The sequence below is a fragment of the Odocoileus virginianus genome, chromosome 30 (assembly GCF_023699985.2).
Source record: "Odocoileus virginianus isolate 20LAN1187 ecotype Illinois chromosome 30, Ovbor_1.2, whole genome shotgun sequence".
NCBI classification, from domain to species: Eukaryota; Metazoa; Chordata; class Mammalia; order Artiodactyla; family Cervidae; genus Odocoileus; species Odocoileus virginianus.
Genome location: NC_069703.1, coordinates 41,774,237 through 41,786,251, shown reverse-complemented (window position 1 = coordinate 41,786,251; position 12,015 = coordinate 41,774,237). Strand labels below are relative to the sequence as shown.

General features: G+C 58.1%; 1 protein-coding gene across 3 annotated transcripts; it reads right to left on the bottom strand.

Moving 5' to 3' along the window:
• Positions 1-767: 767 nt before the first annotated feature.
• HCRTR1 (hypocretin receptor 1) lies at positions 768-11,499 on the bottom strand. 3 transcript variants are annotated; one of them, XM_020882786.2, is made up of 10 exons: positions 11,281-11,499; positions 11,044-11,144; positions 10,290-10,604; positions 9,792-10,133; positions 9,436-9,614; positions 7,791-8,034; positions 7,329-7,444; positions 5,482-5,708; positions 4,277-4,398; positions 768-2,058 (listed from the first exon to the last, which is right to left on the bottom strand). In XM_020882786.2, exons 4-10 carry the CDS (start codon positions 9,988-9,990, stop codon positions 1,868-1,870), a joined length of 1,278 nt encoding a protein of 425 aa, XP_020738445.1. In that variant the 5' UTR covers positions 9,991-10,133; positions 10,290-10,604; positions 11,044-11,144; positions 11,281-11,499; the 3' UTR covers positions 768-1,867. The 3 variants fall into 3 exon arrangements, with proteins under 3 accessions (XP_020738445.1, XP_070315175.1, XP_070315176.1); XM_070459074.1 differs by lacking the exon at positions 10,290-10,604; XM_070459075.1 differs by having other exon boundaries at positions 1,966-3,702; positions 9,792-10,604.
• Between the last annotated feature and the right edge of the window lie 516 nt (positions 11,500-12,015).

The following is a 12,015-nucleotide window of genomic DNA, read 5'->3' as shown; positions in this document are numbered from 1 at the left end:
TCAGAAGCTTTTCACTGAGCTTCATCCCAGGTGACCTCTGAATTATCCGAGGCCCCCAAAACGGAGGCCTGAGGCCCACCACGGTGCTGGGCTCAAACAGCAGAGAGTCGGGTAGAAATGCAGACATTAGGGGAAGCTTCTGTTGTTTCTTTGCTCCACCCAGCCACGTGTCTACTGAAACCCACATGTAGAACAGTGCCAGTCATGTGCTGGCACCCTCACGCTCAGCTGGGACTGAGGAGCCCAGGACCTGGCTGCTTCCTTACGGTCATGCTTGGTTCTAGACTTGGGGGCCAGCCCTCACACCTCAGTCTACCACACCGCCCCTCCAAGCCTGGCTACAAACTTGACAAACAACTTTGGATCCGAAGGCATGAGGGAGGAGAGTGGAGAATGGGTGGGACACCCCACATCCTGCCTGGCAACCACTCACAGGAGCTGGGCTGACAGTCCTCTGGAGGGTGAGATGCCAGGCGCAGACCACTCCCTCCACCTGCTCTGCCCACGAGGATGGGTGCTGGCGCGTCCTGGGCTGGGTCCTGGCAGGAGCTGCATTTTGCCCCATTTTCTGACGGGCGAGGTCGTTAATCAGGTTAAGCAGAGCCAGCAGCGCACAGGCCGAGCCAGCCTCTGCCAGCTGTCTGCTGCTCCTCCCAGCAGAGAGCCCTTCAGACGGCGTCCCACCTCCTGCTCCGGCCGTGAGGATCAGGGCCTCCAGCCGCCCTCTAATCATCTGGTAGCAGATGGAGCCTGTCGAGCCCAGTCCCTGGCTTTCTCTTTTTATTCGGTGAGTTCACAGAAAAGAAATGCAAGCCCTGATCTCCAAGAAAGTGAAGATAACAGTAAACCAGTTAACCCTGCTGTCTGCCCACCTGCCCACCCCCTACCTTCCACAGGCTCCTGGGCCCAGGAGCTGACAGATGTGGTCACGACTGAGGTCCTGGCACCAGGATCGGTGCCGCATGAGGGGGCAGCAGCCTGTGAACTCAGGCCTGGCCAGAAATCATCTGGGATCCAGTGTGTCGGGGGCAAGACGCGGGAGGGGTCAGCAGAGAGCTGCCTTCCGGCGCTGCCTTGACTACCCTCCTCACCTCCCCCAGCCTCCCCAGCTTCTCACTGCCTACCTTCTCCCTCCTAACCTAAGAAGCCCAGATTTTGTGCAATGACAAGGAAAGGGAACAGTCAGTGCCAGGCTTTTAATGAGAGTTGCTTCAGACTGCTAGCCTCCCTGCCAAACGGCCACATGGAGAGTGTTATATGACACCACGCAATCAGCGGGGTCCAGTCTGCGGAGTGTGCACTTGGCACCTGGTGGGGGGTGGGAGGCTGTTTTCCCACCAGAGAGGGGCTGGGCTCAGATTAGTTCACATGGGCCTCAAGGAGCGGCTGCCAAGTGCAGTCTGGGCTTTAGGGAGCTCCTGGACCAGATGGAAATGCCTGTTGGGACCCTTAAAGCAGACTCCAGGGAAGACCTGTAATTGGGTAGGAGAAGGTCTTTGGGAGTCAGGCCAAGCTCTGGAAGGATGATGGCGATGGATGGTACCATGGGGTATGGCCAAGTGAGAGGAGCGAGACGATAATCTTGTCTGTAATGCTTTGCAGTTTACAGAGAGCTTTCCACTTATCCTGAACATGCTTAATCCTCATATCCGTCCCTCATAGGGGACACAGTTGAGAGAAGGGAAGTGACATTGCCTGGAGGCAAACAGGCAGCAAACCAGGAGTGGAGCCCCAGGCAGCCTCACACTGCAACCAGCAGTCTTTCCACAAGGTGTGGGGGTGGGCCCCCCAGGAGCCAGAGGAGCAGCCCAGGCAGAGGACAGGTTGCACCCCCCCTTCCCCCCAGAGCCACCAGCACGACCCTCACTCAGGGCAGCACCGTGGTGACGCTGGTGAGCAGCACGTGCTCCGAGACTTTGGAGACGGAGCACCGGCTCTGCAAGGACAAGGACTTGTGGCTGGCAGAGGAGCGAGGGCTGGGGGCCTTCAGAGAGGCACAGGGACCCAGGCCAGGCAGGCAGCAGGAGAAGGCGGCCTTAAACTGCTCCCGGAATTTGCCTTGGTTGAGAGACAGAGGACACAGCCATAAGCAGACAGAGGTGGCCTTCAGCCCAGAAACACCGACATAGTTCCAGCCAAGCTGCCTCTGATGGGGGTGGGAAGGAAGGGTAGCCCTGGGCAAGAGAGAGCCCCAAGGCGACCTCGGCCCCTGCCAGGGAGAGTGAGGATAGGCCCTGGAGCAGATTCCCAAGGAGAAATGCAATTTTCATCTGATTCCTTGACTGCGCCCTGGCTCTGAGCCTGGCTCAAGACGTGGCGTCTGGCTCAGGGACCTCAGGCCACCACCCTGGCCGGCGTGTAGGTGAAGGGGCTCAGGGCTCACCATCTGCAGCTAGGCTTTGCCCACCTCTGCCCCGTGGTGGTGAAGATGACCGCGGCGGTGGCCCTTGCACGAGGCACTGTGCTGGGTGCCTGAGCTTGTCGTCCAGCTCACCCCAGCACCCCGAGGGGCCCGAGTCCTTCATTTCCTCACTCCACCAATGAGACACACAGGTCCAGTGGCCTGTCACCACGCAGAATTTGGACCCCATTCTAATTCTAAAGCCCTTGGTTAAAGTTGAGGGGTGTGGGGGGACAGTGGGGAAGGAGGGACCACCATGGCCACCTGTTCAGCCAGAGGACCCCAGGCAATAGACTGTGCTGTAACTGAACAACCACGTTTCATCACTGGCGAGCCACGCTGGTGCCCAGCAGAGGGCTGAGCACACAGCGCTGTGCTTAGTCGCTCAGCTGTGTCCGACTCTCTGCGACCCCACAGATTGTAGCCCGCCAGACTCCTCTGTCCATGGGGATTCTCCAGGCAAGAATAACGGAGTGGGTTGCCATGCCCTCCTCCAGGGGATCGCCCCAGCAGGGATTGAACCCAGGTCTCCTGCATCGTAGGCATATTTTTTTTTTTTTACCATCTGAGCTACCAGGGAAGCCCCCAGCACAGAGTAGGCGCTCAGTAAATGTAGAGCAAATGAAGGAATGCTCTTCATCAGGTGCTCATCTCTGTTCTCTGAGCCGGAAACCACTGGCTGCTGCTGCTGCTAAGTCACTTTGGTCGTGTCTGACTCTGTGCGACCCCATAGACAGCATCCCACCAGGCTCCTCTGTCCCTGGGAGTCTCCAGGCAAGAATACTGGAGTGGGTTGCCATTTCCTTCTCCAGTGCACGAAAGTGAAAAGTGAAAGTGAAGTCGCTCCCAGGCAAGAATACTGGAGTGGGTTGCCATTTCCTTCTCCAGTGCACGAAAGTGAAAAGTGAAAGTGAAGTTGCTCAGTCGTGTCCGACTCTTAGCGACCCCATGGACTGCAGCCTACCAGGCTCCTCCGTCCATGGGATTTACCAGGCAGGAGTACTGGAGTGGGGTGCCAGTTTGTCTCTCCGAACCACTGGCTAGCCTTTGTTAAGTAATTCTTTAGTCTCACTGAAGGGTAAAATATTGACCCTGGCCCCTTTAACTTTTCAACTTTTTCGCAAAAGTCGTTTGCGTCCAGGCTTGAAGAGTCATCTGGTCCTCAGGCCTGGTCCAAGTCAGAGGTCTGGTGAGTCACACTCTGCTGAGCCCAGGCGGGGGCCGGGGGTGGGGCCTTTCCGCCCTGAGGCCGGGAGGTAGTGGAAGGAGGTGGGGGCTGTGGGACAGCTGGGAGGGGAGACCTGCAGGGAGAAGGGACCACAGATGCCTGGAGAGGGACAGGGCTGGTGCTGGAGGCAGGTGGATCCAGGGGTAGCTCCCCCAGATCCTGGCCATACTGCCAGTCTGTGTTTAGCTGGGCCTGGCTCTGGGCTGCCTCTGCTGGTGGCCCTCCCTTCCTCCCATGCCTTGATTATGCAGTCACCTCTTCAGACTGGGGCTCCATCTGGAGCCTGTGTCGACCAGACTGGCTGATCGGTGGTCCTGCTCTGCATGTGTCAGGCAGGGGTGGAGTTGAGCTAGCCCACCCCTGACCTCCCGCCCACCCACTGGTCTGCGTCATCTGCAAAACTGGATCCAGGTGCTGGTCGCCTTCTTCAGCTACTATTGGGAGTGTAGCCTGTCTCCCATTCAAACCAGGACTCCTGGGCGGGGCCAGGTGATCCCCCTGAGTGGGAGTGCGCAGAGCAGGGTCACTGTCCCCAGGAGGGAGCAGGTGTATCCTCAGGCTTTATTCAGCCTGGATTGGAGATGCGGAGACTGCTGTCCTGGGGACTGTTGCCACCCTCTGTTACTCTGCGTCTCCAGTCCACTCACCACTGAGGAAGTTGTAGATGATGGGGTTGGCAGCGCTGTTGGCATACACCAGCCAATGGGAGAAAGTGAAACAGGCATAGACAGCTTCTCGGTCGCTGGCTTGGCGGAACATCCCGAACACCCTAGGACCGGGAGGCAGGACACTCAGAAATGGTGTGTGTGTGTGTGTGTGTGTGTGTTTCTGTTGGGCAGGAGTCACCATCCTCATCTAGCATACAGGAAAACCAGAACTCAGAAAAGGAAAGTGAGTTGACCAAGGTCACGCAGCTCATGAATGGCTGTAAAGTACAGGAGTCCCACGGTCCCTTCTCTTCACCAGAGGGCCTTTTCCTGGGCCTCTGGGTCTGGGATCCTGACCACAGTTTGGGGTTCTTGAGCACAGAGAGTATGACCAGAGTGGGCCTGGGGGCAGAGGCCAGGGTACCTCCGCTCAGTCACTGGCTGGCTGACCCCCTGGGCTCCCATTCCCCTTTATCATCTGTCTTCACAGCAGCATGATGAGTCATAGACATCATCCGATTTTCAAATAGAGGACAGATTCAGAGAAGAAAAGTGATGTGCCCAAGATCACACAGCCAGGAAGTGACCAAGCACAAACTCACACTCAGATTGTCTCACATTGTGGCAAACAGCCCAGTGTTTTGCCCTCCCCACCCCCACCCCACCACAGCGCCTCTGATCTTCCAGACACCCGTGGGCGTGGTCCCTGCCTTTAAGTCTCTGCCAAATGTCACTTTCTCAGGCCTTTTTAAAAAGCCATTACATCTTAAAAAAAAAAGATTTAAAAAAAAAACCCCACCAGTCTCAGTCATTGTCACTTTCTATCCCCTTTCCCTATTTTTTTCTTCCTAGCAGTTATCGCTGGCTGACATTGTAATATATTAATATGTCCATTCTCTCTCCCACTAGATGTCACCTCCACGAAGGCAGGACGTTGTCCCCTGCACTTGTTCATTCTGTTCCCAGCCCCTGCCATCTGATGACTGAGTGAATAGATGAGAGGATTTTCACGATAGCCTTGGGAGGCAGGCGGGCTATTCTTCCCATTTTAAAGATGAGGAGATTGAGGCTCAAGAAGAGAAACAACTGCCCCAAGTTCACACAGTGAATGAGCGGTGGGCTAGTTTTTCTCTAAAACTGAGAAAGCTCCTTTCTCTGACTCCACCACCTCTCCCCACCCCCAACCGCTCCCCACGTGTTCTCACCTCTTGAGGACGTTGAGGACACTGATGGGCAGGTAGCAGAGGGCAAAGACCAGCAGCACCACCATCAGCATCTTGGCTGTCTTCCTCCGAGCTCGCATCTGCTTCACCTCGGCCAGGAAGGCGCGGGCCCGAGGCTGGGGCTCTGCACCCAGGCCTCGCCCCTGGTCCTCCAGCTGGACTGAGGGCCGCTTCCAGTTCCTGACCAGGGCTGACGTGGTGCCAGGGATCTGTGCAGCACGCAGACGGCAGTTGTGGGTACAGCCCCTTGGGAGGGGTGTTCTGTTTGCTGGGCTGGACTCTGGGGCAGGGCAGAGGTGAGCAAGGGAACAAACCCTTGCAGTAGGAAGGAACTAATACTCATAAAGACCAATGTTCTGGGCTTGAGTATACTTCCATTTTTCCATTAGCTCATTGTGAGACCTCCCACAATATGCCTCTTGGGGACATATTATTGGCCTTTAGTTATAGATGAGGTAGGGGACCCTCAAGAAGTCCCTAGGTCACAGCCTAGGGCCTGAACATCCTCCTAGCTACCCATCCATCTTCCTTAGTGGTGAGTTGTATCACCCTCTGGCCCATGCCTGACTCCAGGCGGCCCGAGCAAGGGATGAACAGGTGGGCAGCATGGAATGGCCTGGGCCTCAGAGCACAGGTCCCACCCTAGGTCGCTGCCTGCAGGCCTGTGATGGTTCTGGGCTCCTGGAGCAGCACAGATACCTTCACAGCCTCTCCCACACTGGACACCTGAATCACCCTACAACAGAAGGGCATGGGGCTAGAGTTCAGGAAACTTGGGGGTCTAGGGCCAGCTGAGCCATCCGTGAGCTATGTGACCTTGGTATGTGACTCACTTTTCTTTTCTGAGCCTTGGTTTTTCCTGTTGGTCGGACACAACTGAGCGACTTTCACTTTGCACAATGTTTGAGAATCTATATCAGAACTGGAGAAGGGAAAGGCTACCCACTCCAGTATTCTGGTCTTGAGAATTCCATGGACTGTACAGTCCATGGGGTCGCAGAGAGTTGAACACAACCGAATGACTTTCCCTCACTCCGCACTTTTTCCTGTTGGTGAGGATAGTGACTCCTGCCATCTTGACCAGGGGACTGTGAGGAGCAGATGTCAAGTGTTGGTGGACCACAAGGCTGCTCGTGTCCTGGCCGGCATCCTCTCCCTGTCCAGGCACTGATCCAGGACTCACCTCCACAAGTGCCAAGGGCCACAGAGCACCCCCTCCCTTGGCAAACGCCACCCCCACCCCCCACCCCGTGGAACTTGCTGTCAGTCAGTTTGTAATAGAGGAGAGAAGGAAGGCTCTGGAACCAGGAGGGCTGTTACTCATTGGCTGTGCCTTACTCAGTGTTTGTATTGTGGGTAATATTGCTTCTTCGGTTAAATATTAATCGCTAAGAAGACACTGCAAGCCAAGTGCCTAACTGGGAAGCAGCACAGAGGTACAGTTATCGTTGGGTTTTTGTCCCTGACCTTCCACTCACTGTGAAGGATTTGGGAGAAGTTGCTTTGCCTCTCTGGGTCTCAGTTCTCTCCTATATGGAGTTGGGGATAATGTTTGGTGGTGGAGAGGATACAAGACTGGCTGGGAGTGCCCGGTATGATAACTACTGAGACTAGGACAGTGGCAGGCAGCTACCACTATTTGAACAGTATCAATTACTCCTTGGTTCCAGGGCCGGCACTGGCACTTCTGGCCTGGAGTTTGTCCCTGGGCCTTGCCTCTCTGGTTGCAGCCAGAACGGCATGTTCTGAAGGCAGAGGACTGTGTACTCCCTCAGATGAGGACCCTTTTGCCCTCCCAGCCCAGACAGTGACACCAGAGAGGGCCTCACCTGGCGGCCCCAGAGCTTGCGGAAGATCTGGAAATAGGCCATGGCCATGAGGCTCAGTGGCGCCAGGTAGGTGACAATGAAGAAGCAGCTGTGGTAGATCTTGGGATAGAGATCGTCTGCAGGGGCCAAGAGATGCAAGGGTTGGGCCCCCAGCCGGCCCCGCTTAGCAATACCACCCTGCCCCAACTAGAGCCAAAGCTCGGCCCCATGCAGGAGCCCTGGCAGAGAGACCCTGGAGTTACTCAGCCCATGGGTGTGTCCATCCCAGAGGAACCCTGGCACAGCTGTCTACCTTAGAGGAGGTACCCACCCTGGAGGCAACCCTGGTAGATACCTGCTCTAGAGTGTCCTCCCGAGAGGCCCCGGGGTGCCACTGCAAAAGTGCCCTGAGAGATGTCTACCACTGGGTATATATCCCAGAGGTGCCCACCTCAGGTGCCCTCCCAAGGCTCCCGCTCTTACCAGCCCAGCGTTCATCACAGACGGAGAAGAGCCGGGTGCGGTTGGCTAGCTCTGGCAGCACACTGCTGCACTCCATGACCGCAGCCTGGGGCACCATGACAGCCAGCGACACAGCCCAGATACCCAGGATGGAGCCCCGGGCACGCCGGGCAGTACTCTTGAACAGCAGAGGGTGGCAGATGGCATACCAGCGGTCCAAGGCGATGAAGCTGAGGGTCAGCACTGCCACAGACACAGACACGGCCTGCTCCATGGGGACACAATGTCAGTCCTTTTGGGGGCCACCCGGGGACATGGGGTGAGTGATGGAGCTCACAGCCCAGAAATACCAGGCAGCCAGGTGCAGTGCAGATCCTGACTCCACCACTTACTGCCTGGGTGCTGTGCTATGCCTAGGCACTTAGTCATGTCCGACTCTTTGTGATCCCACAGACCGTGGCCTGCCAGGCTCCTCTGTCCATGGGATTCTCCACGGCAATAATACTCCAGAGAATGCCGTGCCCTCCCCCAGGGGATCTTCCCAGCCCAGGGATCGAACCCAGGTCTCCCTCATTACAGGCAGATTCTTTGCTGTCTGAACCACAAGGGAAGCCTTACTGCCAGGGTAGATTTGATCAAATCACTTACCCTCTCTGAGCCTCATCTGCAGAATGAGACTATATCATCCTCCTGGCAGGATTCTTTTTAGAATAAATGAAATTATGGGTGGAGAACATCCAGTCTGAGACCTGGCACATAGCAGGTGTAATAACTTACACTTTTCAAAATAACTACGTGCCAGACACTGTTCTCAGGATCCTCACAATGACTCGTGAGCTGAGTACTCTTACCTCCAAGGTACAGATGAGGAAACTGAAGAACAGAAATGTTAAATAACTTGCCTTGGGTGAATTTCCTCACCTGCCTATCTTTATTTTCAGGGTGGCCGGAGTTAATCAGTTGAGTGGAAAACCTCAATATAATGGGAAAACCAAGAGGCATTCTCTCTGCCCTGGGATTCCATCCCTTTCCCAGGCTGTAAGGGGAAAGAGTCCTCATTCTGGGAGGCAGAGATGAACCAAGGCCAAGGCCAGAGATGCAGGTGGGCACTGGCTCCACGAGTGCCCCCTGCCCTCTGGGGTATAGGGAGGTGGGGCAAGCGATGAAACCCTGGCCTCTGGCCAGTCCTCCTTCCACCCCGCCAACCCCATGGGGTGTCCTGATTCCCACCACTGGGAAAGGGAAGGCCCTGGCCAGCGGTGGGCGGGGAAGGAGGGGAGGGCACTCTCTCCAGCAGGCCCCCTCATATCTGCCCTCCCCTGGATCAGGGAGCAGCCCAGCGCTCTGTCTCAGCAGGCTCGTGCCTGGCTCCTCCTTGGTGTGCCTGAGTGCCTGGAGGTGACTGCACACGTGTCCCCAAACGACTGTGTGCATGTCTGCGGGTGCGACCTGGAGGGGATCTCTGCATCAGCACGTGGGGCTGTGTCTGTTTCCTTAAGCGTCGGGCCTGGTGGCCGGCTCGCGCTGACGGCAGAGCATGACACTGTCGAGGCCCTGAGCCAGCGTCAGAAGGTCAAGACTCGGGGTCCCTGAGAGCTGCGCAAGGCCGTGCTGGCTGGGCCTGGTGTGTCAGAAGGGTCCTGAGGGTCAGCCGGGCGGAGCTCACCTGCAGATAGGGGATGACCTTGCAGAGGGCACGGCCAAAGAGCCAGGACTCAGTGATGTCTACTAACAAGCTGGCCGGCAGGCAGATGGCCGTCACCAGCACGTCGGCCAGGGACAGGTTGACGATAAAGTAGTTGGTGACCGTCCTCATGTGGTGGTTCCGCCACACGGCCAGGCACACTGCAGCGTCGTGGGCAGGGGGGAGAGGTGAGGCTGGAGGCAGAGCCACGCCCATCTAGCTGGGCCCCATCAGTGAGACCCTTCCCCCACACTACCTGGTAGGGACTGGGGAGAAAAGTGAAGCCCAGGACCCCTCCCAGTCCCTAGGGGGATCCCGCGGCACCCCCAGAGACCTACCCAGCGTGTTGCCCACCAGGGCTACGAAGAACACAGCCACATAGGCTGCGATGAGGACCCACTCGTACTGCTTCGGGTACAGATAATCACGCCACAGATAGCGGAGAAACTCATCTTCGTAGTCTGGAGGCTCCGAGGACCGTTCCCTGCCCTCAGTGGGGACCCCCATCTGGGGCCCTGGGGTGGCTGAGGGCTCCATGAGCTCAGGAGCCACTATGGCTGATGGGCATCCCAGGCTCTCCCCAGGGAGGGGTGCACCTGGGCCAGGCCTCAGCCCACTTCCCTCGGAGCGGGGGGGCCCAGTCTTGCACTCAGGTGTTTAGGGTCCCAGCCCCAAACCTTCTGAAGGAAGGAAGAAAGAAAGGGAACATTAGGGAGTGTGCTGGGTTACGTGCAGATAAGCTCTCTCTTAATTCTCACAATCATATGGGTTAGGATGAGCCTGAAATGGTTGGAGAAAGCCTTGCATCCCCATTCCATACCAGTTGGCCAACTTACCTCTCAGCCTCGGTTTCCCCATCTATCTCGTAGAGTAATAACTGAATCTGCCTCACAGGGCCAGTGAGGAGAAATCAGCTCTAATGAACGCCAAAGGTTTTACCCAGAAACTGGCTGGCTTCCTGGCCATTGCGGGTTACCGCTATTAAGAGCTCCGCTTTGCAGAGGAGACAGAAGCTCAGACAGGTTGAGCCCCTTGCTCAAGGTCACAAGGCCACTAAGGTCTGTCTGAGTCCACCAAACACCACAGCTTAAGAAGCAGAAGCCATCCTGGTTGCAAACACCTTCTCTCCTGAGTCAGTTCACGGGCCTGAACTGGGGGGTTGTAAAAAAAATGATCAAGGGAGGCTTTCAGAGACCCAGGCCCCGCCCACCAGACCTGTCAGACTCTCCCAGGTGGGCACACCCACCCCACACACGGTGTGGGTGGAGGTGCAGGGAGGAGCTGACAACCTCCCTGAAAGCGAGGGGAGAGCCCCAGGCCCAGGGGCTGAGCGGGGCACCCCCGGCCCCAGATAGTCCCCGCCTTGAAACCCGCGGCCGCCATGAGCCCCGGCGGCCGCCAGGGGTCGCTGGACCGGCGCGCCGTCCGCCCTCTTCATTCATAAATCCGGCCTCGCACCCCGCTGCTCGTCCCTCGCTCAGACCCCTCCTCCCCCCAAACTGAGCCTGGACGACCCCGGATGTGTGTAGGAGGGTTGCGGATCCCTGGAGACCCCCGGGGGAGCATGAGGGGTCTCTTTCACATCCGTACCGGGCGCCGACGGACATGCTCCTCCAGCAGGACCTCATTGCATTTCGGGGGCTGTGGGGCGGTGGTCCGGGGAGCGAGGGCGCGAAGGGTTCTTTAGGAACCTGCCGGAAAGAGGGCAGAACCTGCTGGGGACCCAGCCTCCCAGCACCCAGGTCACAGCTCTCGAGACCCTTGGCTCCCGCCGAGGGTCCTCTGGAACCGCCCACTCCGGGCCCAGGGGTCCCCCAAGCCCTGCACCTGTTGGCTCTGGGACCCGGGCGTCCTCGGCTGCTGATCCCCCGATCGTGCAACGGGACTTCGCCTCCCCTCCCGGAAGGCCGGTCTCCGGGGCCCGGGGCTGGGGGCGGGCACCAGGCTGGGGCAGCCCCCTTCCTGGGCTGCGAGCTGGGCGCGAGCGCCGGCTCCGACGCGGGCTGTGGCTGGGCGCGGGCTCCGCGGAGCTGTGCGCCGCGGGGAGCGGGGGACGGCGCGGGAGGGGCAGGGCAGGGAGGCCGGGGGGGGGGGGGGGCAGCCTGTCTCGGCTGCAGGTCTCCCAACCCCCGAGTCTCGGAGGGCGGAGGGAGAGGCTCGTCCCTCCCAGCTCACGACTTCATGCGTCCATCCCACCTTCATTCATGTGTCCATCCGTTCATTCATTACATTCGCATGCATTCAACATTCCTGCCTCCGCCTACGCTGCATTCAGAGCGCACCTACTGTGTGCCGGCGGGACCCCGGGCAGCTTCGGAGAGCCACAGTGCTGGAGGTGGGTCCCAGCTCCACCTTTGCCCACTGCCTCACCTAGCTGACGAGGATGAAGGCACAGGTGGGTGACCAGGGTGAGAGAACGTCGCCTGCACCGTCTCCTGCCAGGCTCCAGCTGTTGCTGGAGCAGCGAGCTCCCAGAGATGCCTAGAGACCCTGCTCGCCCACCTCCCAGCCTCTGATTCTATCTGCCCTCCAGTCCTTTCTGTTCATGACTGCTTCACCCCT

Coding starts and splice junctions, on each gene's coding strand:
- HCRTR1 (XM_020882786.2), bottom strand. CDS start 9,990: ATGGAGCCCTCAGCCACCCCAGGGCCCCAGATGGGGGTCCCCACTGAG. Junction 7,445..7,790: donor CTGTGATGAACGCTGGGCTG/GTAAGAGCGGGA, acceptor TGGCCCCTGCAG/ACGATCTCTATCCCAAGATC. Junction 5,709..7,328: donor GCAAGCTCTGGGGCCGCCAG/GTGAGGCCCTCT, acceptor CGTGCTGCACAG/ATCCCTGGCACCACGTCAGC.